At 42.6% G+C, this 27,039-nt stretch overlaps 1 protein-coding gene across 1 annotated transcript; it reads right to left on the reverse strand.

The window, feature by feature from the left end:
• Window positions 1-677: 677 nt before the first annotated feature.
• Pfkm (phosphofructokinase, muscle) lies at window positions 678-26,026 on the reverse strand. The gene is made up of 23 exons (XM_026400639.2): window positions 25,912-26,026; window positions 22,376-22,468; window positions 15,446-15,519; window positions 14,483-14,560; window positions 12,782-12,971; window positions 12,334-12,499; window positions 11,597-11,641; window positions 11,054-11,162; window positions 10,843-10,938; window positions 10,501-10,593; window positions 9,783-9,908; window positions 8,143-8,207; window positions 7,569-7,632; window positions 6,668-6,817; window positions 6,143-6,213; window positions 5,712-5,799; window positions 5,475-5,627; window positions 4,856-5,020; window positions 3,292-3,353; window positions 2,949-3,060; window positions 1,649-1,748; window positions 1,463-1,568; window positions 678-1,214 (listed from the first exon to the last, which is right to left on the reverse strand). The coding sequence occupies exons 2-23, from the start codon at window positions 22,458-22,460 to the stop codon at window positions 1,070-1,072; spliced, it is 2,343 nt and encodes a 780-aa protein (XP_026256424.1). The 5' UTR covers window positions 22,461-22,468; window positions 25,912-26,026; the 3' UTR covers window positions 678-1,069.
• Window positions 26,027-27,039: the final 1,013 nt, after the last annotated feature.

Below are 27,039 nucleotides of genomic sequence, written 5' to 3' on the forward strand. Positions count from 1 at the left end.
TGTGGCTCTAGCAGTAGCGCGCTCGCCTGGCATGCGTGCAGCCCGGGTTCGATCCTCAGCGCCACATACGAACAAAGATGTTGTGTCCACCAATAACTAAAAAAATGAATATTAAAAAAAAATCTCTCTCTCTCACTCTCTCTCTTTAAAAAAAAAAAAAAAGAACAGAAAAATTGCAACTGAGTAAGAACTAACATCTTTCTAAAGAAGTATTCCCACCAACTCCCAAACAGGTCCAGGACTGGTGTCTCTGTTTTCCAGGATTTCGAAATGTACATGTCTTTTCCATGAAGATTCTGTCAAATGGAGCCTGGCTTTCATCCAGGAAGGAGTATAAAAGAAAAGTTGAGAAGGAAGAATGCTTGGTTAGAGGAGCAGAGATTGTGGGATGGCTGGAAAAATGCAGTCCTGGATCATGGGTATATGGTGAGAGGTGAAAAACAATTTTGAACATATGAGAGATGAAGGTGTCCTCTTGGCTTCAGGAGATGCAGGAAGGACTAGTGCAGAATGAGAGTCAGTGTCCTATGTTCTGGGACTTTGTGTACAGAACCAAGAAATGCTGCAGGAAAATAATCCAAAAGGAAGAAAAAAGTGTACATGATAATTCATATGGGCAGGTCTGGTGGATGAGGCTGATGACATTCCACTTGTGAAGATAACAGGAGAACCAAAAGCACAGTGACCAGTTGGCATTTATTAGTGTAGTTATAGTTGCCACTGTAGTAAAAGTAGTAGAGGAACTAAGGCTCTTTGTTATCACAAAGAAATAAATAGAGCTTATTTTTAGGAAAATTCTGAGTGGCTGAAAGCTAGCAGTAGCACTAGAGGAACCTGGCCTGTGTGACAGATGAAGCTGGGGTAGAAGTAATGATCAAGTCTACCTAGATTCTACTCACTGCCCCCTTCCCAACTCCTGGCCAGAGCTGATCATGGTTACAGGTACAGAATAAAAGGAAACCTAATGAAAAAAGAGCTGAAACAAGGAGAAAACATGGACTTAGATCTAGTAAGAGGAGAGCTGACCATGATCAGAAAAATCTGTTCCCCTCACTCCAAAGAAAGAAATCTAGACTGCAGCTTCTCCAGACCGCTTCCGAGAGATGTGCTCCAAGTGGGCGTGGTCTGAGGTGTCCAAGTCAATCTCATACTTGGCTAGGATTTTGAGGATGGGCCTCAGCTTCAGCCACCACTGTTCCTTGGGTATTCGGTGCCTACAGAAGAATGAGGTAAATGATGATACAGTTCTTTAGCACCCCAATCAACTTCTACTAAGGGCTTATATAGGCATATGCTTAAAGTGAACAGAGACTGCATTTAGGACATGGACATCAGATCTAAAGTGGGTAAGGCTACAAGTATTATTTTTAAAAGAAAAGCAATGCAGACAGTGAACAGATTGGGGAGAGTAGAACTTGAAATTCCCAGGGAGAGAACCACTCTAGAAAGTAGATGTACTCACTCAAAATCTGTCTGGTCCTTCAGTTCGGTCACTGGTTGAAAGACCAGGGCCCTCTTACGCATCCCTAGAACACAGCCAGAGTCTGGAGTGTTGGCAAAGATCCGCCCTGCAATAAGGGATGGTCAGTCAGCTTTTATACTGGGGAACCAACCTCTACAGAGGGGGCTTAACCTCTATCCCACCTACCATTACGGTAACTCTCTTTGATTTTCCCAGACATCCAGTTCATAGCCTTAGCTCCCATCTTAGTGGCAAAATTCCTGTCAAAGGGAGTTGGACTCCCACCCTGGAAAAAGAATTAAAAATTAGAGGGAAGGATTCTAATGGAGTGGCAGACATAACTAGATACACAGATAAAAAGGAAACAATGGGCCCTGAGTTTATAGGAATTCATAAGTCTGTGAAAGGATACCTTGAAATAGTGTGGAGTTTCAAAGTGAATCGCCTATTTATCAACAGTAATTAAAGAAGAGGATTAATCCCACAACTTTCTTTTTTAGTCCTATTGGCTACCAGGTCATTTCCCCACTCATCTTTAGCAGCTTTTGTCAGTCACCATCACCGGTGGTCAGAAGTGTTCTTCAAGGCCCAATCTAGCTGCCCTTGGTAGAACTTCAGAATAATATAAAACACCATATAGATTTTCTTTGAACTAAGAGAAAATATGTGGAAAAGTGGAAAGGGGAAGGAAGAACAGAAAATGGTTTCATATTTATCTAATAACACCCCATCCTTCAGGGGCTGGTTAATTCATTCAAAGTGAGACACAGAATTCATTTTTGGGTAGAAAAAGGTTCAAGGCTTAACAGGCATCAGCTGAGGGCATTTGGGTTAGAAGAGAATCTTGCTGCACCACCTGTGAGTATCACTAGTAGAAAGGAAGTTCTTTCCCTGAAGCCCCATTTAGTAGAAATGGAGCCTAATACCAGCAAGTGCCAATACTCATTCAACAGGTTGCTCATGAAAGGCAGGATGGTAATGTGGGAAAAACACTAACTAGGTTCATTCTAGTTCTATGAGTGGCCCTGAAGAAATTACTTCTCTTTGGATCTCATTTTCTTCATCTCAATTATTCACTCTCAACTAGAGATGATTTTGCCCCTTAGGGGACATTCAGCAGCATTTGGAGGCATTTTTGTTAAAATTGAGGGTAAGGGGAAAGTGCTACTGGCATCTCCTGGGTAGAGTCCAGGAATGTTGCCCAACCATCCTACAATGTATAAACAGCCACCCATGACAAAGAATTATTCCAAATGACAATGATGCAAAGTTAAGGAACCCTATTCTAAATGAAGATGGTGGACCACATCATCTCCAAGGTCATTTCTTGATAAAGATGTTTTGATTCTGTGGCTGTAAGAGATTGGCAGGCCCATGCTCTGTGGTGGCACTGGGCCTCCAACAGATTAGAGGTCAGTAGAAGTCTCTGTAGGTGTTGGGGGTGATGGCTTTCTGGCAAAAGGCATGGCTGGGGTATCTTCCCTACCTGCTGCATGTGGCCAAGCACATTCTTCCTGCTGTCGAAGATGCCCTTCCCCTCCTCAGAGTACAGGTTGAAGATGAAGTCAGTGGTATAGTTCTCATTGCACTTCTCATTCCTGCCAGGTGGACATCAAAAGCTTGTGACTCCTCTTATCTTTCCATCCCTGCTTTCTGACTTTATAGGCTCTGGTTCTTCCCTTTTCTACTCCCTCCCAGGGGATAGACGGATCCCACCTTTTGTATCTATGAATTCCTCAGGGTATCCCAACCATGGATCCATTCTGTGGGTTAAGGCCTAAGCCTGACTAATTCTTCCTTCACTTAAGAACAGATTGTAAATGAGGTACCTGAGCACCAAGCCTCTTTTGACAGTTGTTTTCATCTTTTGCACCAGATGTTCAACATTCGCCTGAAAATAAAATAGTAAATCCTAAGCCTAGCTGAGAGTGGATAAGGTTGGGCAAGCCACATGAATCTCTTTTCTTCTACATCAGGCCTCTACCAAGAAGGGAGAGAGACATGGAAGAAAGTTATTTATAATCCTGGGCCTGAACTGTGCCTACGTCCTTAAGGAAGTTTGTGTAGACTAAAATTTCCACAAAGACCTGAAATGAGACAGAACTTGGAGTAGGCACATTAAAAACTGTCAGTTTTCAGCCCTCACCCTCACTGGTCTCCCTGTCCAGGATTTCGGGTTCCCTTTCCCTTAGAGGACAGATTCTGCTCATAGTATTGGTCTTTACATGGGTTGCTTGTAGTAAAGTGGTGACTCATCTGGACAGAATATGCTCCTTCACTTGAGCTTTGAGTTGGGCATGAAGGAGGCAGAGTCCTTTCCCTCATTCCTGGCTGGGGTTGGCTGGGATCCTGGATTAGGGAGTTCCCTCAGCTTGCTGCTAAACCTCCACTCTGTGGCTCTCTTCTCCTCCAGTAAATTGGAATCTGGGAAAATAAGATCATATGGCCCTTCTGTGAAATACAAATCAGAGCCCTACCCTAGAGGTGAAATAATATCTCCCTCAAAAAATGGATTGGTGCCAGGCGTGGTGGCACACGCCTGTAATCCCAGAGGCATGGGAGGCTGAGACAGGAGGATCACGAATTTAAAGCCAGCTTCAGCAAAAGCGAGGCACTGTCTCTAAAGTGAAACCCTATCTCTAAATAAAATATAAAATAAGACTGGGGATGTGGTTTAGTAGTCGAGTGCCCCTGAGTTTGATTCCCAGTATCCCCCCACAAAAAAGTGAATTGGTAATGAGAGAAATCTGGAGGGTGGCATGATGTAAGAGAAAGGTCACTGACTTTCTTAAACAGTTAAACTACCTGCTCACATAGGAGTTTAGAAAAGGGTTTTAACCTTCTAAACCTTTCTCATCTGTAATATGGAGAAAATACCTTCTTTACAAGTTTGTTACAATGATAAAATGCAAAAAGCACACATAAATGGCTTATCTACATGCCACCTGTCTCAAAATGTGCACTCCAGAAACACAAGCTAAGGTCAAGTGTGTGAGGCTGCACTGGAGAATGGCTGTACAGAGATCCTTCTAGTCTTCTTCCTCCTTTTATTTTTTTGTACTGGGGATTGAACCCAGAGGTATTTTCCCGCTAAACTACCTCCCCAGCCCTTTTTTATCTTATTTTGAGACAGGGTCTCAGTAAACTGCTTATGGCCTCACTAAGTGCCCAGGCTGGCCTCAAACTTGTGATCTTCCTGCCTCAGGTTCCCAACTCACTGGGACTATAGGTATGTGCCATGGCACCCCACTCCTTATATTCTTCATAGGGCTCCACAGACCAATCAACTCCATTCTCATCTTGAAATCCCATTGCTCCAATCACTGTGGGGACTGTTGGGGGACAGATTTGGGCAAGAGGGAACTACCTAGCAGGCTCTGGGTGGCCATCTACCTGCAGGTCTCGAATGGTGAAGGGCTCCTCAAAGATGTAGGCAGCATCAGCCCCAGCTGCCAGTCCTGCCATGGTGGCCAGGTAGCCACAGTAGCCACCCATAGTCTCAATGATAAACACCCGACGTTTGGTGCCTGCTGCTGACTGCTTGATGCGATCACATGTCTGCAAAGATAGAAAGTCATAGAAAGACAGGGTCAAGAACCTGATTCTTGTCATTTCTTTGGCCCTTGCTATTATCTTAACTCCAGAACAATATCCACCCAGGCTGGCAGGGCCTCTGGACCCCATCAGACTTGCATTCAGGGAGGGCACACATTAGTCAACTACACTGTACAACTTGTCTCCTGGAAAGGAAGCTCTATCATCCTTCACATTGCTGAGATTAGGGTAATTAAGCTGTGTGACCTGAGAAAGTGAAAAAAAAATGGTAATATTTGATGCATTTCTCAGTGAGGAAAATGGATGCCATTAAAATCCATATGAATGCCTGGGTTTGAAGAAGCATTTTTCAAATATTGCCACTTGTTTAGTACCAAAAAATAGCTCCTTTTCCAGGACTACATTCATTCTGGAGATTATAACCCTAGCCAAAAGGGAAGTAGTGATGGACTCTCACCGTACAAATGGTATTTAGTGCTGTGTCAGCCCCAATGCTGAAGTCTGAGCCAGGGACGTTGTTGGAGACAGTAGCAGGAATGACCACAAATGGGATACAGAGTTCATCAAATTGCTTCCTGCCCTCCATCAGTTCCAGGCCCCCTGTGTATGCCTGAGAAGAAGATAGCAGAAAGGGCAGGAATGAAAAGAGAGGGGAAGTGGGAGGGAGAGGGAAAGAATGGTGGGGAGCACTCACCTCAAAGCCCCCAATGATGACAAGACCCTGAATGTTAAACTTAGTTATGTTGGCACTGATCTGTTCAAAGTTCTTCTTGGGTAGAGTCCTAGTTTGATCAGTAACAGGCAAGATCAAAGGAGAGAAAGTCAGAGTTACAATGGTGCTTTATTTATAATCTCTTGATTTGTATCCCTTCTCTCCCCACCCTCTTATCTGGATCTAAGGACACACACTGGGCTCTAAATTGTCAGAGCTGCTACATGATGTGGGGATGGCCCTGTCTGCCTTCACTGAAGCCACTATGAGCTTTAAGGGAAATGACCTGGATTAAAGGAAATGACCTGGACCACAGGTGGTGGAAGCAGGCCCTGACCTAATGAACTGATGCACATGTTCAAGGGATATCTTAAAGGGGTGACTGGGAAGAGGTACTCTACAATGCCCCTTACCTTTTAGTCCCAAGTTTGGAACCACCTTGGCCAGTCCAGCCCCCAACATAGCTCCAGCCAGCTTCCTCAATCTGCAGGAAAAAGTAACATGTTTTTGCATCGTAGCTAGAATACCATGAGGAATGTGTAGGTCTGATGCCACTTATTGAGCTCTGATCCCTCCCATTGAGTCCTCCTTCATTGTAAGAGGAACACCAGACATTGGCTTTCCCTGCAATGCATGGAACTTCTTCCACCTTTTTTGCTCATCTAGATAACAAGTACCTTCTTATGCCAGGTACCATGCTGAGCTTTGGGATAGAGAATTAAACAAGACGATATTTGCAAAGGCTCATCCCATTTGTTCCTACCTGTTACCACTGCCCTAAAATTAAATATTTACTTCTGATTGAACCCAAGAAAAGGAGAGGGAAGTAGTATGGAACAGAGAGGCACACATGAACCTGTCACCCTTGCTACACTGATCTTCCCTGTGACTGTCCCTTGTCCCCCAAAATGTGCCCTCCTTCCGTTGAGTCCCCATACCTGACCCTTGGCCAGGCCCTCAAAGCCATCATGTACAACCAGCACACGGTTGCCTTGGATAAGGGCAATCCTCACAGTGGAGCGAACAGCAGCATTCATGCCAGCAGCTGGAGCCCCCACATTCATCACAGCCACTGTATGCGAACCGCTCTGTACAGGAGGAAGCAGGGGACAGAAAGCCCCACAGTGAGGAGGAGGTTATTAAGAGAAGCAGAGCCTTAATCCTTTATTGTCCTGAGATCAGGGTGTGTGCTTATGATAATACACATCCCTCTCCCAGGGAATGCTAGTATAGACTGCTACTTCATACTACAGAAGCAAAATTCTTTACCATAAACAAATAAATAAAGATGTTTTTCCTGATCTGAGATATCATCATTATGTAACAAATAAGGATTCTTCAGAGCAGTGTTTCCCAAAGTGTGATCCTTGGACTATCTGCATCACCATCCAACTGGAGCTTATTAAACTTGCACATTACTGCTCCTGCCTTAGATATGAATCCCATCTGAGGGAAGGGCCTAGGAATCTGCATTTTTAATGAGCAACCCAGATAATTCTGATATACAGTTAAGTATTGAGAACCACTATTCCAATGGAAAGGTGGCTTAGATTTATGTGATTATTTCCAGAGGATAAAATATTCCTTGCATACTACAAAATAGCCCTGAATCTGGTATAGTTCTTGAGTTAGAGACATCTAAGATATACTAAGATCACAGAGCCAGTAAGTAGTAATGGCTAACAGAAAATCATCATAGTAGGGTCAGGTACCCAGCATGGAAGATTAGAGTGGGGCAAGGAAAATGGCAAGACTCAGGTTGCATGGATTAAGGGTAGCACCTCATAAAGAGAGACTGAAGGAGGGAGAGGGTTAAGGAAAAAGGCAAGTCATCAGTACCTTAGAGACCGGGGGTCTGACATGAGCTAGAAGCTTGTATACCTCCCAGTTGTTCATGAAGCTCCTATAAAAAGTACAAAGGGACAGGGCTGTCTTTAGGCCATTCCTTATGGCCAGAGCCATGGAAATTCAGCCCTGAACTTTTGGTCCCAGAGTGAAGTTCCATAGGACAAACCTCTAAGGACACAACCAGGGCAGAGCAGGGACTGTGCAGGGGCTGCAAAGGGCCCACTCATTCACCAAACACTCCCTGCACACTCTTCTCCCAGGTGTTATGCTCACCACCACAGGAGACTGTCCCTTGCCTAGGGAAACGTAAGGTCTAGCCAGGACCCACACAGAGAAGTAAAGATTATTATTACGTTGTTAAAAGGTCAATCATGGGGAAAGCATCTCTAGGATGAAATGAGCCTCTTAGTCACCTCACAGCTAATTTTCTTGTGAAAGAAACTGTTGCAGAGACAATAAAAAGAAGCAGCAGAAGCTCAAATTTTGTTCCTAGGCCTATGTAGAGTTTTGGGTTCATTCTGGTATCTAATTTCTGTAGCTAGGAAACTTCTAGTCATTTCCTCACCGGCCTCTCAGCTTCATGGCTTCATCAAATCTCTTCTCATCCATGGCTTTGGTCACATCTTTGGTCTGAGGGAGGAATACAGCAATAATTACAACTCCAGGGCAGCAATCTGCACAGTTGGATTTCCATTTGTACTCATCCTGCCTATTTCTGGGCATGGGACTGAATCCTGCTTACCGTACACCCCACATTTTCTATGGTCCTTCAAACTCTCACAGAAAAAGAATCTATTTCTCCTTAATTTTCTGAATAATGAACTGTGCAGCAATCTGCACAGTTGGATTTCCATTTGTACTCATCCTGCCTATTTCTGGGCATGGGACTGAATCCTGCTTACCGTACACCCCACATTTTCTATGGTCCTTCAAACTCTCACAGAAAAAGAATCTTTATTTCTCCTTAATTTTCTGAATAATGAACAGCAAAAGAAAAGGGCCACATCAATGTTTTATTTATTAGAATTATGGAGACGGTAGAAGAGTATTCACAGACTAATAGCATCTTCCTCCACTCTACACCCACCTCCCCAGCCTCTAAACTACTGAGTAAATGAAGAAGATCCCCAGAAATAAGAGTGAAACCTGCCATGTGTTTCTCCACCACTGCTTTCTGCTCTGTGAGTCAGAGCTTTAACTTTTGCGGTTTTGGAGATGCATATCCTGAAGTAAAGCTTTAGGTCATGGGGACTCCTGAGTCTCAGAGAAGCAAGCTAGCAAACAGGGAGCTTTTAGACCAGCCCCGATAATCAGGTGTGACACCCTCACTCCCAGCCACAATGGTTACTCTGTGGTATCAAAGGGTGATTTCCCTACAGTAAAAGCTGCCATCTCCTGAGCATTCAACATTTTCCAGGTACTGCATCAGATCCTTTAGATTTCTTTTCTCCAGTCCTTAGAATAAACCTGAAGGTGAGTACCTGTACCCCAGGAGGATCTAAACCCATGTTGGTTTACAGAAACAAATTCAAGGTAGCTATCATGTAAAGACAAAGTTACCCAACAGAACTTAATAATGCTACTCTGTTTTTAAAGACACTAGGAGGGATATTGTATTTCTCTTCCAATAAAGACATAAGAGGGTTTAAGGTCAGATATTAGGAGATATTGGGGCTTATTATTATTACTAGGAAGGATGTAGAGTCTCCCATCTTCCTTAGGAATGTTTTACAGGTGGGAAAACTGAGACTTAGAGATATTACGGCTCCTACATCTAGAGGGGTTACAGCTCACTGTGTTCTTTCCCCCATGAATCTCTTACTATACCATCCTGCCTTTCCATTGACTCTTGTACCAGTGGCCTTAGAAGTTGGTCTCATACACTCTGAGCTCCCAGGCAGGGACTTGGGACTATTAAAAAGGGGTTGGGGGCTGGGGTTCTGGCTCAGTGGTACAGCTCTTGCCTAGCATGTGTAAGGCAGTGGGTTTGATTCTCAGCACCACATATAAATAAACATAAAGTCCATTGACAACTAAAAGATATTTAAAAAAAAAAGAAGACGAAGAAGGGGTTGGGCCAGGCGCAGTGGCAAATGCCTGTAATCCCAATGGCTCGGGAAGCTGAGATAAGAGGATCACTTGTTCAAAGCCAGCCTCAGTACAAAAAAAATGAAGGGTGAGAAGGGTGTTAGGATCAGTACTTACCACCTGGACACACTCCATTAGGGGCAGGCGCACAGCCTGGTTACCAGAGAGGCTCACCACACAGGCCGGGGTGTCTGGAGTCCCCTCCAAGAGTGCCATCACTGCTTCCACACCCATCCTGCTTCCCTGCAGGACCCCAAGCAGCAAAGACAGTCTGGTTCAGGCCTCTTCATATTGGATTAGTGTAGACAGTCAGAATATACGGGTACTTTCCAAATCACAGGGTTGAGTTCCACATTTAAGAACTGCAGCCAAGAACTCACTGGGCTTTTCTTTCCCACCCAGATTTCATCTAAAGCTTGATGACTTTTTCCTCTTGCCATCAGGACCCCAGGGATTCTATTTGGTTCCAGAGAAACAGTTCCACTACAGTAATTGACAGAATTACTAGGGCTTAAAATTTATTCCCTTCTTAATTGATATAATAAGGAAATTAACTGCAGTTCTTCAAGTTATAATAGAGGGTTCAAACTGACTGTCTAAATGTATCTCAATATTTCACTGATGCCTAGAGCTCTAAGATATTGGTCCTCAACTTATAGGGGAGCTATAGGCTGTTATAATATTAACAGATGAGAAATCTCAGCATATGGGAATGTGTCAAGGGCCACTGTAAACTAGAGGCTGGTAGAGGGGCAACATGAGCAATGGTGTAAGTCCTATAGGAATAGGAGAGCAGGGCTCTAACCCATGAGGACCACAGGGCCCTGTGACTTACCAGGATCCGGTCAAAGGCTGATGGTGTTCCACCCCGCTGTACATGCCCCAAAACAGTCACCCGAGTGTCATATCCTAGACGCTTCACCACCAGCTGAAAGGACCAAGAAAGGGACACACAAAGTCAAGGGGAGAAAAGGTGCAGGGACCAAGGTAAAAAAGTGCAAGACCTTTTCTTTTGTCTTGTAATGGTTCCTAGTGGGAGGAAAATAGGGACAGGGACCTGGAGAGAGATATACAGAAGAACCAAAAGAACATGCAGTGTCAGCAGACTCGGAAACCATTAAGGGAATGGGTTAGGGTGGCTATGGTGCTGAGCCCCTCTAGTTTCACTTGTACGAACATTCTTGATGTCTTCTGAGGTGATTGGTTTCCCATTCTTGTCAATTGCACCCTCAGCCACAATGATGATGTTGAGACGAGAACCACGGGTCCTTGTCTAGTCAAGAACAGAAGGAGAAGTGGTCAGTGGATGAAACTGATGGATGGCAAATGGACCATCAGTGGAATAGGGTGAAGGATTTTTTTTTAAGAGAAAAATAAAGTGCCAGTACCTCGGAAAGCCGGCGACAAAGGTGTTCCTCCCAGTCATCATCAGGTGGACATTCAGGAATAAAAACCCAGTCAGCCCCACAGGAGAGAGAGGTGACAAGGGCCAGGTATCTGAGAGAGAGCCAGAAGCATGGCACTAGGAACTATACTCCACAAATAACCTCCCCTTACCCAACAAGGTCTCCTAATCCCCATAGCTGGTGAAAGGTCTGGGGATCCTGCATTCCATTCTTGGGGTGAGGTAAGAGCACAGGGCCTATCAATGAGAAGCTGTCCCTGAAGAGCACCTTCTATTCACGCTTGATGCCCCAGTGGCTTCCTATCTCGGAGATCATCCATCCTTTCCCACTGAGTGTGTACCTGAGCCTGTGCACACGTGCATATCTAGGTAAGTAAGGGAGCCAGAGCAAAGGCAGGGCCAGGGTTCCCAAGGAGCTTGTAACCTCCAGATATGCTACTACTGAGAGACCTCACTGGACTCTCTGGGAAGAGGAAAGGTACATTTCTGGGTCCTTGGAGTAAGTAGTTCAGGATGAGGATCTTACCCACAGTGGCGACCCATCACTTCTAACACAAATGTCCTCTGGTGGCTGAAAGACAGACACAGGATTTATAGAGCCCATGTTTCCCTATAGCCATGATCAAGTTGCCACCCACATCTAGGTTAATTAACCTCTGGGAAATGCATTTATGCTGCAGAGACCAGGAAGACCTAGGGAAAACACTTTAGCTACAAGGTATCCTCCCATGTCTTTCTATTCCAAAAAGAGATGGGTCAGAAAAGAGAGAGAGAAAGAGGAAGGAAGGAAGGAAAGAAGGGAGGGAGGGAGGGAGGAAGGAAGGAAGGAGGTACTAGACTGAACTGGAGTCCTGCAGGATTACCCTGAGGCAAACTGTTATTCTTTAGTTCCAAACACATCCTTCTATCCTGCCTTACCCTCACTTCCATCGGCTTATCTCCGAGCAGTGGTGCCTATGGCATCTACAATCTTGAGGTTAGCTCAGGTTTTGGGGCCCCTGGATTTGTTTCAGCCTGGGCAGTAGACATTTAGGAGACAGCCACAGGTATGATCAAGACCTCAGAGCTATGTTTGGATAATAGACTGAAGAGTGGCAAAAGGCAAATCTTGGAGCATTTAGGAAGCAATGTAACTCCAGTGTTCTAAGGGGTAATTCTTTGTTAAAACAGTGTTCTAGCCCCCAGAAAACTGGCCATAACCCAAACACTTTCATTTTTACTAGCCTCTAACCTTTGTCTGTCCCAACCACCATACTCCTTTACCTCTGAGCAGTAGTAGTGATGGCATCTACAATCTCTACAATTCGGTGCAGGGCAGAGTCAGTGCCAATGGTCATATCAGTACCACAGAAGTCATTGTCAATTGAGCCAACCAGGCCCACAATATTCAGGTAGCTGGACTTTGTAGCCTCTTCAGGTGTGATCTTACCTACAGTAGGAAGCAAACCAGGAACCCCTGGCTAAAATACTTGGCATGCCCACAGAGTAGAACACTGGAGAGAAAAAACTATGGCCAATGGAAATTATAAGCAATGGCAAAAGAGAAGAAAGCAAAGATTGCCTATTTGGGTCTGGTTAACTTTTACTCCAATGGGGGTTAAGGGTACTTTCCCTTACATGTACATGCATGCCGTGCGCGCGCGCGCGCACACACACACACACACACACACACACTCACGCAAACAGTAATACTAATATAAATAATTCTCACCAGCTTTCTGGAGGTCACTCAATAAATCACTCCACTCGGAACGGAAAGTGTCAGCGCCAGTGAGGCTGCCATCACCCCCAATGACACACAGATTGGTGATCCCACGCTTCACCAGGTTGAGGGCAGCTCGGAGTCGTCCTTCTCGGTCCCGAAAATCCTTGCACCGGGCACTTCCAATCACTGTGCCTCCCTTGAGGAGAGAGGTAGAAGTCAGCTCCCCAGATGACAGCCAAGTTTAGGCTCAAAATACTAAGATTTTCTGCATTCCAACGCTGTGTTGTGCTGACACAACTATGTGACTCCCTAGGAAGTTCCCTAATATCACTAAGTCATCTGTCCCTTCCAAAGAAAAGGGAAATGATGCTGAGACATAAAGGGACTATTCCTATATTCTGTCACACACCTTAGAAGACTGCTAAGATTAACCCATTTTACTGAAGACTTTATCATCAAAGTATCTATCTTCATAGAGAATAAGGGAATGCACACATCTGGTGACTTCTAGACCACTGAGCTACATCCCAGCCCTTTTTAATATTTTATTTTGAGGCAGGGTCTTGATGAGTTGCTTTGGGCTGCTAAATTGCTGAGGCTGGCTTTGAATACGCGATCCTCCTCTCTCAGTCTCCTGAGCCACTGGGATTACAAGTGTGTACTACCATGCTCAGCTGACTTTGGAAACTTTCAACAATGACCTGACATTATTGGATCGTGTCCGAACTATTATTAGGAATCCATTCCAGTATTTTTTTCCTCTTTATCACACTGATTTCTAACTGACATTAGAAATGTCATTCCTCTTAGCTCCTTGGGATCTATGGTGCTAGTGCCATGAGCCATAATACCCAGGTATTCACAAAAAAAATAGGTCTGGGTACAGAAAGTCATAAGTTACCAGACACTTACAGACACACCAAGATAGGTAAGTAGACTTAGCATTTTCATGAATCATAGATATGCTCCCAGGCATCCATGACTTTGGTGTAATGGGTGGAGAATTCTGGCTCATTCTCAGGCCACCATATGACAGGCACTATTGCCTGTACAGGGCCTTCACCAGGCACTGAACATTAAATTTCTTCCCATGGGTTTTTATGGGATTTAGGTGAAGAATGGGAATACAAATGTAATTTGTCAATTTTTTAGTAAATCAGCAAATGGTTATATTTCTACTGGGCTAGCCCACAGTGGATGACAGATTAAAAGAAGTCTAGAATGACTAGAAGTAAATAGCATAAAGGGCTATGGATATAAAAACATGGTATGTTTCTGGACTTTTTATTTTTATTTTTATTTATTTATTTATTTTTAAGGCTCCAAGAGGCTCTTGCCCTCTTAAACCTGGTTTCAGGTTACCTCTTCATCTCATGAGGACTGGCAGATTTTAGCTCTGCTTCTGGCTCCAGTCCTCTAGTAAGATTATTTTCAGGGCCAGACCTTCCCCGTGACCCCACAGTAGAACTTGTTTATGTGCCAGTTCCAAGTCTTGCTTGTGACCTTTCCTTAAAGAGCAAACTGTCCTGTGATCATTCTCCCACCCCTTTCTACCCCACGAAACCAGAGTGATGTTTTCAAATGCAAGGAGTAAAGGGCAAATGTAAGCCCTCTCTTGTCACTGAATCCCTTCACATCAAACCACATGTCAAGAAATTTGGGAGACTAGAAAAAGACAAATAAGGACAGGAGTTCTTTAGAACATACCAGCTGAAGCATCATGGAAACACTTTCCCAGGTGGCCTCCCTGATGTGATCTCCACCATCCACCAGGCCTTGGTAACCCTGTGGAGCACATTATAGCCATTCAGTCTCTATGTAACTTCCCCCTAAATTTTTAGGACTAAGACAAGACCCTTGGGAAGAGATCTATGGGAATCAAGTCATCTCACCCCATTAGTGATCCTTGATGTATAAGATGCTATCATATTTAACACAGACCAAGGAAGGAGTCATATATTTTTTTTCAATAATTTGTTCTAATTTCTCCCATTTTAAAACATCAGAATGTCCTTCCTAATATTGAATCTTAGTTTATTTTATTTTGGGCTCAACCTATTTCTTCTAATCTGCTTCCCAAGGGGAACTAGATAACGGATTGTTTGAATAACAGTAGAGGAAAAGAAAAAGGGGATAGTGGCAGTAGGGAAGGAAGAAATATGACTTATTACAAGACTATACAGTTTGAGAGAAGAAGGGGAGATAGATTTTATAGGAAAGAAGGGTGGGTGAAGCACAAGAGGGAACTGAGAGAAGGGGACGAAGGAGGAGCTGGAACGTCAGAAAATCAAGCAAATTCAGAAACATAGTAAAACCTCCCTTCTGGGGCTTTGCCCCTGGAGACACTAAATTTCCCATAAATACTACCCATTTCGGTTTTTCTCAGTGTTTGGGAAGACATCCTTCTTCCTTTAAATTGAATAGGCAACATGAGGACCCAGTTTGCAGAAGTCTGGGTCCCTGCATCATTATTTGAGCCAAGAGTGGGAAGGAGTGACTCATGAAGGTAGAGAGCCAAGGAAAAGAAAAATAGTAATGTAACTGGGAGGTAAAGAAAAATAAAGTGGGAAGGCAGTGGGAGGCAGATTAAGCAGGGAACAGAGAAATAAAAATAAGAGTACAAAGTAGGGAACAGAGAAAGAAAAACAGGATACAAAGTAGAAAACCAACCTCATGGACAAAGAAGACACGGGCACCAGTAAAGATACCAACTCGAACCACAGCCCTGACAGCAGCATTCATTCCTGCAAGGAGGGAAGACAAGTCAGAGAGAGGTTACTCCTAAGACAAGCAGCCCTGGAATCCAAAGACACTACAATTGGCTAAAGAATAGAGTAAGCCCTTTTCTCTAAAACTAAGGTACATTACTTATCCAAGTCTTTTGGTCTCCTTGCCTTCAATTATTGCATTTAATGTTAATGAAGCTCCAGATATTCTATTGCCTTTCCCCCTAAAAATCCTGTCTTTCCCAAGACCTTTCTATGCCAGGGCAATCTGAGGGATAAAAACAGCAATAAGCAAGCACTTTCTTGAATGCATATTATAGATTAGACACTACTAAGAAATGGTCAAATATTATCTTGTTTAATCCTATCTACAACCCTGAAGTTGTCCCCATTTTACAGATTTGGAAAGTGAAGCTCTAACAGTTCAAGGTCATAGAACTAATACTATATAAAGTTCACATTTGAGTCCAAGTCCTAAATAGTATCTTCTTGACTACAATGCCATGCCCTACTAATTTCAATAGTTAGACTAGGCTTCTCCTTGCTCTCTGAACTGAATTGAGACATCCATCCAGCTATAGTAGGCTTTTCAGGGAAAGACATATCTTTCTGTGGTTCATGACTTGATGCATCAAATCTGTTCAGGAGTATGTCTATTATTGGATGGTGGATTCTTTCAGTCTAGATACACACTCACACACACACATAAACAGAGCTGTTTAGTGTCATCTGAGTTGGTCTATGTTTCAATATGTGCACACAGTTGTGATCCTCTGGCTCACACACTGCCGGAAGATGTTTGTGACCAAATGTACAGAATCAGTGGGGAACTCATTCTCTCATGGCCTTCTTCTGGCATTCACTCAATTAGTCAACAGAGACTTGCTGACCTTCTTCTGTGGCCCTGTACATTAAGATGTGTGTGGGGAACTTAAAAATATTCTGCAATTTACACTCTCTGTTCCCACTTGTAATGGAGAGGAGAGTTTTTTCCCTTTTCACAGATGAGGAGCATCCCTTTCCTAGAGCTGCTCAATGATAAAAACTTTTTTCTAGAAGCACTGTAGAGTAGTCAACCCGTACCAATACACAACATGCAGTGGGTGTCCCATATGTGTGTTCCATATCTAGAACAATGCTATTGAATACTGGACCGTGCTGAACACAGTTTTATTGGTAAGAAATGGGAGATATCCCTGTCATACCTTGCCATATGAGGAGGGGTTCCAGATGATGCTAAAGTATCTTAGAGATATGATGAATCAACTTTGCATGAACCATTTTAGCTGCCCTCTCTCAGATATCCTAGTACATTTTTTTTCAATCTAAAATCTATCCAAATGGTCCTCAAACCCTGTCTGAAGAAATATACTATTAAGCAACAGGGTGTACAACCAGAGATATGAAAAATTGTGCTTTATATGTAATATGAATTATAATGCATTCTGTTGTCATATATAACACATTAATTTAAAAAAAAAAAAAGCACCAGGGAAGCAGCAATTGGAAAAATCTGCAGCTCTAGACTGTATTACAAACTATTGAATAATCCAAAGTCATTACAAACTATTGAATAACCCAAGCTATCTAGGACAGAATAAAAAGGACAAGATTATTTTTTTCTTCTCTCTCTCTCTTTCTCTCTGCAGGCAGACATATTATTACATGGTTATTAGCTTCAAATCAAATTGAGGATGCATTTGCTCAATGAACAAATATTAACTGAATTGGCACCATGCTAGGCACTGGGGATACGGCAATGAGCAATACAGACTCTGGGAAAACAAAAATAAAGGACCTGGTGATGGTCCTCAACATGTGAAGAATTACAATATGGCATACTGATCCTGAAAAAAAGAGATATATACAAAGTGCAGTGGGAACAAGAACAAAGAGCATCTACACCCGCCAGGAGGAAGTCAGAAAATATAACATTTGTCCAGAGATGTACGGGACAATTTCCCTTTAAATCTTTTTCTCAGGTAGACAGTTTGAGGAAAAGTGTTCTAGGCATAAACAAAGGTCAGAGTCAAGAAATAACCTGAGGTAATTCAGTAATTAAAGAGTAAAATGTAAGATATGAAGCAGAATTAAAGCTACACAGGTGGATAGACCCCAAATAACACATGGAGAAGTATGGCTTTTTATTCTATAGGCCAGGGCTTGAGGATCCCTGAATGAGGAGTTTCAGGGAATCTGTGAACCCCACAAAACTGGATGAAAAGTTTTGTAAGCATGGACATTTCTTTTAGGAGAAGGTTCATAGTTTTCATTTAATTCTTAAAGTGAAGTCTGTGGCCCCTCCTCTCCCACACACACACAAAGTTGCAGACAATGAATTTCTGAAGAATTTTGAGAGCAGAGGGACACGATGAGATCTACATTATCAGAAAGATAACTCTGGCAGCAGTGTGACAGGCAGCTTGAGAGAGGTGTCACTAGGATTAGAGGCTCTCTGGCATCCTACAGAAGACAAGAGGAGGAACTGCACTAGAACAGAGTTTGGGACAAAACAGATACTGGAAGGAAGCCAACTAGGAAACAGAAACAACAGGAAGGACTCTATCTATCTAATCAGCAATGTGATTAAACTTCAAGGTATTGGAGACCAAGGAGGAACTGCCCCACATTTACTTAGGCAAAGGGTCAAGCTGTGGTACCATTAGCTGTGCTGAGTCAGGGTTTGTTTGGGGAAAGTAGGAGTGGGGATGATGCATTCATATTGGAATATGCAAGTTTGATGTTCTTATGGGACATCCCCATGGACTTTGAAGAGATGGTCTCAAGAGAATATACAGAATCAGAAGGAAAAGGGCAAGGAATTGAACCCTGAGGAAAATCAACCATATGGGATTCCATAAAGAAAACAAAGACAAAAGGAGAACCAGGGCTTAGCAATGTCTTGAAAGTCAAGTGGGAGCAGTTTTAAGAAGTGAGAACAATGATAAATGCTTCTGATAATTGATCTCAGATAAGGACTGGATGGTTGGGCTTATCAACAAGAGGCACTGGTGAGCCTGGATGTCACAGCATATTTATGACATCACTAAGGCTAAGCCCTATGAAATTTAGACATCTGAGTTCATATACTTAGTTTGAATGAAAAACAAAAAAGTCTATGGAGGAAGGAGAGGGCTTCTGAAAAGCTTTAGAAAAACCCTGTGTGTGTGAGAGGAACAAAGAGTCAACACAAAGCCACTGATACTTTAGGAGAGATGAATAAAGTCAGTTCATTAAGATTAGAACACATATGAAACTACTGTTTGCTTTAGAGCCCATCACAAGGCCTATGAGATTCTCCATTGGATACCTGGAGTTCTGGAATATGAATCTGTAATTTTAAGAAATAGGGAATAAATGTTAATCTGAAATGTATAGGATGGAATATAGTTTTCTGCTCCCAAGATGAGTAGAAGGGTGGGGAGGGGGGTGGCTAAAGAGAAACAAATGACTTAAAGGTTTTCAGTGTAAAGCAAACAATAGATAATGGGCAAAAATATCGAAATCTGTTGGGCATAAGAAAAATCCCACAATAAGGAGAATTCTTTCTCTTCTCTCCCTCCTCTACCTTCTTTTTACCTCAAACTTACAACCTCCAGATGTCATCCTTCCTGCCTCTATATTGAATGAGAGTTTTCTTAGAAATAGTTTTAAGACTCACTTTTCACTCCTGTATCTGTGCCTCAAACCTCTGTATCCTTAAAAATCAGACTGGGGTGTATAGATAGTTTATATCAAGGAACTCAGCAATTCTTTGGTCTCTTCTATCCAACCTTACTGGCCTAGTCTGGCCCCAAGTCATCCTAGCCAAACTCTCCTTGGCTGTTCCATGTTGCCCTAAATAACTCTCTATGAGCAGCTGCCTGACTTATTAGAAGTAAGACGAAGGATAAGATTACAGGCACCAAACAGAAGGTATTCTGGGTACAGCCAGGAAAGGCTCTGGAGAACATCATAAGCACGTAGTTTGGAGTCTCCAATTACAGCCTATTGGGAAGAGGTTTGGGGGAGAAGAGCTATGAGTGATGGGTCTTTATGCAACTAGATAAAGAAAAACCAATAAAGGATTTCATCATAACTTTTTTGAAAGTTGATGTTAAAGAAGTTTCTTTCTACCTGCACTCTGAATAAAATTTTCTAAATTATTAGGAATAAATGTTTGTTAGATGTGAACTGCACTTTCTAGTAAATATGTGACTAAAAATTATAAACTCTAGAATAGCAATCCAGAGAGGTAATGGAATCCCTGTTCCTGTGAACCTTTAAAAGTAGGATAATCATGCATTTGGAATGACTGCCTATCTGGAGACAGAGGGCTAGAGCAGATGACTGGGGTCCTTTCCAGGGGCAGGATATGCTGATGTGAGACTACTACTGGTACAAGGGATTGAATCCAAGGACACTTTACCACTGAGCTAGATCCCCAGCTCTACTACCACCCCTGCTTCCACCTTTTTTTTTCTTTCTCTCTCTCTCTTTTTTCAAATAGAATCTCACCAAATTGACTGGGCTGACCTGGAACTTGTAATCCTCCTGCCTCAGGCTTCTGAGTGGCTGGGATTACAGGCATGTGCCAATGTACCTGAGGATATGCTGATTTCATTAGGCTAAAAGTGGCCCGGTTTAGGGAGGCTGGAACCTTTCTCTTTCCTGAGTTGGAAAGGAATTAGGATTTGGCATTTAATCAGCCCAGCATCCTAGAAATCTCACTTTTTGAGTTTAGGATGTCTGATTATTTCTCTACTTCTAGTTTGCTGAGCTCAGAGTTGTGGCCTCTATGGATTTTATAGAATCAATCTCACTTTCCCAGGTGGCACAGAGTCTCTAGGGGAAAAAAAACACATTTCTGTGCTTTTTCCCTGGGATAACTAGTGCCCATCAAATTTATCTCTGTACAGGCCACTTCTACAGTGGAGCTGTGCCTTCAGTGGGGACCTCTAGCTGTTTTCTACCTTGCCTCCTTGCCATCCTAGAATTTCATTTTCAACATCTCTCAGTCCCTGTGGACATGTTCCTGTGATGTTATGTGGATTCACAGATGAGATATTTCCTACACTGTATTATCTATTACAGAATCTTACAAACTTCAGCTCAGCTAAGCCCTCTGGAAATGAGCTTATTTACAGCCCCTGCTTCACTGAAAGATGACCCCTCCCTTATAGCAGGCAAGTCATCCCTTGAATAAGAGATTTTTCACTGCTTGGGATCAGAAGCTGAGAGTCTGTGCTTAGATTCAAGGTAAATTCTAGGCTTCAATTTTGTTTCTTCTTCCATTTTGTATCTTCCATTTTGTCTCTCTTTCCCTCTCCAAAGAGCTCTTTTCCTTCATCATTTCATACTGTGTGTGTCACATAAATTTTTTAGCAGGCTCTCTTGTCCTGATCTGACTACCTAACAAACCTGGACCTAGCTACCATAGGTCCAGCATCAGCATTCAAGAGTTTATATTGAAGATTTCAGTACTGGCATGGGGTTCTGCCAGCGGAGAAGAGAGAAATGACAGAAACCAGGCCAGCAGTCTCTTCAGCTCCACTGCATTTCTAATCTGGTCACTTTCTAAACTCAGGCCACTGCCCTCCCCGCTCAGTTTGTTTGTTTGATAATTCTCTGCTTCACAACATATAACTAAATAAACATTAGCTTAAAATATATTCAAAGTCTAGCTTTACTAATTTACTAATAAGAAATATCTTAAGAGCAAAGATTGTCTTTTTCATTGATGCATCCTTAGTGCCTATCATCCTGCTTGATGCATAGTAGATGCTCAAAAATTCATTTCTATTAACAGAACATTTTTGATGTGGTAGCCACTCTTCTAAACACTGTATTTGAATGAAGGAATCAGTTTCTTGAAACTATCTTTTCCATGAAGTTTCCCCTGATTAATCCAGCCAGGGTCCAATCATTTCCTCATATAAGTGGATTCCATTTGGCTAAGGCACACTCATTTGTTCTTGCTTATGTGCCTTTACATAAGAATTGCAATAATATATAACATCTTTTCTCATTAAACTATAGTTCTCAAAGGAAACCCACTTCTTCATAATAGACTGTATACAAAGTGGGCACTTAACACACCAGGAAAGCTTAGGTTCAGTGGCATCAAGGAGGATAGACTGGCTGAAATATCTTTCTTTATTCCATCACTGTCTCCATGTCCTGGTAACCCTTTCAAAGAGATTCTGCCCCTCTTCAGTGTATCATAAACTAGAATATATAATAAAATCAAACTGGAAAGGATTTTTTTAAAAGTCACACCACCTCTGATAAATATCTGATTTTTATAATACCTAGGATGCTTAGACTCAACCCAGAGAAAGATTCACTCTGGCTGTTTACTACCCCTCCATCCCCCAGTGGATTGGTACTTATTAACTGCTACTGTTCCTATTTGATTAAGGACTAAATTATGCAAATGGAGGAAAAGCCAGGGAAAGCAGTGCTGACTGGCTCTGGTTAGTGCAGGAACTCTCCAGACACCACAGTTAATACCTGAGGGTCTATCTGGGGCCCAGGAAATAACAACTCTGGGTCTCCTCCCTTTCCCACTCTTTCCCAAGTTCTTGAAATGAATCTACTTTTTGCCTTCCCAACAATTTTATTTCTTAAGTCTCTTTCCAATGTTGCTTGAGAAAACACCAATTTTAGGTACCAGATGATCAAAATGTCCCTAAATCTTCAGAGAAACTTCGAAAGAATTTTTTTGAATATTTGAATAAATAAAAGTACAGCAAATAAAGTCCAAATATACTTGGGGACTTAGATCTGACAAATTTTTAGGAAAACCCAGAATTCCATGAACTCACAGTTCTATTCTACAAGTTAAGGGGATCAAGAAATTTCAAGGGGCCATATTTTGCCCCCTCTTCCTTACCTTGGGCATCTCCACCAGAGGTTAACACGGCAATGGCTTTGCCAATCCCAAGGGTTTTGGCAGCATGGTGCTCTTCATGGGTCATGATCCACTCTAGAATTTAAGATAATGGTCAGTTAAAACACAGTTGAATCAAGGTGCTGGTCACTCAAGAAGTGTCTCTATTAGATTGCCTAGAGCTACCAAGTCAGGCTCTCCCACTACACTAAGGCTGTGCCGTGCAGCCTGGGAGCTTTGGACTTCTTCCAGAGGAGAGCCGCACCCTTACAGAGAGAGTGACAAGCTGAAATGTCACAGTAATCAAGCCCAAGACTGCAGAAGTCCTGGCTAATCCCTCCTTTTTCCCTCCCACCCCATTTGGAACCTATTTGGAGAATAAGATAAGGCCAGGGAAAAGGTCAGTTAACTGAACAGAAATGAGAAAGGAGGGGAAAAAGCTGAATTGGCCTTGAGAAAAGGATTCCTAAATATGATTTCTCACTTTATCGAAAGAAGAATTATAGCAAAGGGTAGGAATCAGATGAAGTTTGGGTTGCAGACTGAGAATCAGCAATGTAGAAACAGAAAAGCAAGGGTAAACTGACTTATATTTAAGGTTAGGGTTGAATGTTATGGAACTGACTGACTGGAGCAGGCCTGGATGATATGGAATTGACAGCAGACTTTGAGGTTTATTCAAGTCACATTAGAATTTCTACAAATTAATGGTGTCAGTCTCGGGAATACTTAGGGACTTTGTATGGTTCTTCCCATCCTTCTCAGGCTCAGCCTCCTGAGCATCTCTTGATCTTTCACTTTCATCTTCAGGTTTTGACCCTCTACCTGCACACTATCAAATGGGAAAGCTAACACAAAAATCACTGCCACATACACATAGATATGTACATGTGTCATGGAGATGCCTTCATAGTTTTATTTTTAGGAATTGTATCTCTCAAAGGAACACATAAGATATACTTTTCTATCTGTAAGATGACAATAGAATCATCACTTTTAGTTATTCAGGCTAAAAGCTGTTATTTTAAAAACATATCTTCTGCTGGATGCTGTGGCACATGCCTATAATCCCAGGAGCTCAGGAGGTTGAGGCAGAAGGACTGTAAGTTCAAAGCCAGCCTCAGCAACTTGGCAAGGCCTCAAGCCACTTAGCAAGACCTTGCTTCAAAATTAAAATTAAAAAGGCCTAGGAATGTGGCTCAGTGGTTAAATGTCCCTGGGTTCAATCCCTGGAATCAATCAAACAAACAAACAAACAAACAAAAAACATCTCCTCTTTTCCTCTCAGAATCAAAACAGACACCAAATCTTATTCTCCCTTCTTATTATCTTCCATACCCATTCCCTCTTTTCTATCCTCACTGCCTCTTTCTGCCTGAATTGCTTACTACAACAGCTGGTCTCCCTCTGCCTATGTTTCCTTCTTCATTTTATCAGAGACACAAACTTTCATCAGAAGGTCACAGGCCCCTAAGGCTTCAGTAGAAAGGGGATTCATGTATAGGAAGAAGAGCTAGCTATAAGGGCAACTCATGTTTCTGTCCTGTGCCTGGGGAAATCAGGGTAGTTGTTTTTAGAGACATAGGTCACAGACTACAGATGTCAATAAAATACATGCAGTGATCACATATGAAGATAGACATAAACACACATAGTATTATGAGACACAAATTAATAAACATGCTACATAATCATCACTGACAAGTCAAGTCCAAACTTGAGTAATGTTGCATTACTTGTCCCCACTCTTGTCCTTGTCCAGTATACCCTGGTCCTTTCCACAGATCCATATTCCACTCCATCACTTAAGACCAGTTTTAGTTGCACTCTTACTAACCTGCTAAACCTTACTGATTACCAAAGGTCCAGGAAGGCTTCTCTTTGTACTCCTCTAGATCACATACTGTATACTGTCCAGAACTGGATTACTGTTTTGCACTTAAATACACCACTTTAGTGGCATTTTAATTGCTTCTTCTGCACTAAAAAATGATTGGACTAGATCAAGGGATAGCAAACTGCAGCCTGCAGCTAAATATAGCCATTCTCTTGTTTTTGAATGGCAACAAGCTATGAAAGGTTTTTTACGGTTTTAAATGGTTGCAAAAAGTATTTCACGACAAGTGAAAAATATAAGAAATTCAAATTTCAGTGTTGCTGGGTGCAGTGGTGCACACCTGTAGTCCTAGCTGCTAGGGAGGCTGAGACAGGAGAATCCCTTGAACCCAAGAGGTCAAGGCCAACCTAGGTGACATACAGAGACCCTGTATGGAAAAAAGAAATAATAAATTCAGTGTCCATACTATCCTCATTCATTCACATATTATCTATAGCTGTCTTTGCTGTAACCACAGTGTAGATATTGCAGCAGAGACCCACTAGCCTATAAAACCTAAAATACTAGACAGCTTTAACAGAAAAAGCTTGCTGACCACTGGACTAGATGACAGCTAAAGTCTCTTTCCCTAACTAGTCTGAAAATTTCTCCAGAACAGGGATCACATACATTTTTTAAAACCCTCCCACAACCTTCCAAAGTCTAGTGAAATCTGTGCAAACGAAAGGAGCTCAAGAAATACATGTTGAAAGCATTAATGAGCTGATGCACTACAAGAAATACAACCATATGAAAAATTACAAGTAACCCTGGATACAGGTACACCTCCATATTCTCTCTACTCCTAAAAATACGCTCACACACAACTATATGAAATCATATAGTACAAATGGTGAAAGGTACTTAAACTTACATGAATATAGGCACTATCTTATTTAGCTAGAATGTTAACATCAAAATTTCTGCTGATCTTAAAAAAGACTGAGTGGCTGGAGCAAATAGAAACCCCCAAATTTAGAAAGGAATAGAAGACATCTGAATGTGCTCATCTCTCTTACGGAATGTTTTCTTCTAATTCATTCTTGGAGCGCATCACAGGGACAGAAGGCTCATCACAGGTAAAAGAAACCCATACAAGGATCTTTCACACAAGGAGGTGACAGTAAGGGAGAGAATTCACCCTAACTAGAAGATGAGGAGCTTTGACTGTAAATAGCTCACATTTTCTCCTGAATCTCTGAGACAATTAAGAGAGGCACAGGACACAAAAATACATGCATACTCATACATAAGCATCCTTTATAGATCCACAGTGACACCCATGTAGAGACAGTCACAGATATTATGCATGTGTGTGTGTATATATACAAAATACACGCACACACACATGCATGTGTGTATATAAGCACTGTGAGGGGCAGGAATACAGAGAGGCAGCATCATAGGTACCCCGATTTGAGTTGGATGAATGCCAGGGAAGGGATCAGGCAGCCAAGGGCAACGCAGTCGGACACTCCTCGCCTGACCCACCATCCCCATTCCCAGGGAACCGAGCTGAGATTAACCAAGAGGCTGGAATTCTTCACCACTACCCGCTACCCATCCCCCTCTCGGCTCCGGCATCTGATGCCTATCCCTTCTTCTTGCCCCTCTGCTCCCTTCAGTTCTCCCCACCACCTCCTCCCAGCACGTTCACTCTCACCTCAACTCGGCTTTTTCCTTTGCTCTTCACCCAAGGCCTCCCTCTTGCCTTTTAGTCTTAGCTTTCCTCCGTCGCTGCTTTCTTGCAGATTGTCCTTGGGGAAAGGGGGAGGGGAACTTGGCGAACTCGGGGAGGAGCCAGGTGGAGGCAGCAGGGCGGGGGAAAGAGGGGAGAGTTCCCAACCTCCACTAACAGATGCTGACAAGGAGGCTCCGCCTCCCCTTGCTCTCCTTTCTCCTCCTCTTCCTCCCCCCTCTAAGAACTGTGCTCAGAAATGGCAGCGGCTTAGTTTCTTCACTCCCAAAAGAAATCCTGGGGACGTCATATAAATCTTGGGAGCCATCGGCTCCTGTGCCTAATGGGAATCAGAAAGTATTTAATTGCTTCTCTTGTTTTCAGCAGAGTTAACTTTTTCCTACCCACACTGCCTGAAACTCTGCATTCAAACATCTTCAGCAACTGATAATAAAACCTCCCCTCTGGCCCTATCCTACCTCTATTACTCTTTCAGCAAACATTTATTTGGAGTCTGTGAGCCTTGAAGTTTTGTCTTGAGTGCTGAAAAATGAAAAGATAAATGGAATAGAGTCCCTACCTTTGAGAAACACTGACTACTGGTATTTTCTACAGACAAACCTTAAAACTTCCTCAATATTTGCATTATCTTTCTCATAGAAAATATGAAAATTTCAGCTAGCTAACTCAGAAGGAAGTGCCAAGACAAGAACGCTGCTGTGATAACCCCTTTCAAAACCTGCAGTAGGAAGAGTGCAGGATTCTGGCAGTCTGTAAGTAAAGCATGTCTGTGGGACTCAGCAAACAGGATCCACACTGGGAACATGGGTCACATGCATGCTCTAGGAGCAAGAAGTGCATTCCTCACTCAGATCTCCTTCTCTCCATCCCTTGTCCTACTCAATGTTTGGTCCAATACCTCTCTATCTGTTCTTGCTTTTTCTACAATCCTTCCTTGTGCTTACTTTTGTTTCTGCCCCTATACATTCCAGCCTCAAGCAATAAGAATGAAAGTGAATAGGAGATAAAACCATTTTACTACAAAAAGTAAAAACTTTTGTGTTAAAAATAATACCATCAAGAAAATGAAAAGGCAGGGTGTGGTGGTACCTG

This window comes from Urocitellus parryii, chromosome 5, assembly GCF_045843805.1.
Source record: "Urocitellus parryii isolate mUroPar1 chromosome 5, mUroPar1.hap1, whole genome shotgun sequence".
Lineage (NCBI taxonomy): Eukaryota > Metazoa > Chordata > Mammalia > Rodentia > Sciuridae > Urocitellus > Urocitellus parryii.

Excerpts from the sequence above, each read along its gene's own strand:
- Pfkm (XM_026400639.2), bottom strand. The coding sequence starts at position 22,460 with ATGACCCATGAAGAGCACCATGCTGCCAAAACCCTTGGGATTGGCAAA. Across the intron at positions 10,594-10,842 it reads CCTCAGAAGACATCAAGAAT|CTGGTGGTGAAGCGTCTAGG; the intron begins GTTCGTACAAGT and ends TGGTCCTTTCAG. Across the intron at positions 9,909-10,500 it reads CAGCCTTTGACCGGATCCTG|GGAAGCAGGATGGGTGTGGA; the intron begins GTAAGTCACAGG and ends GGGGTCCTGCAG.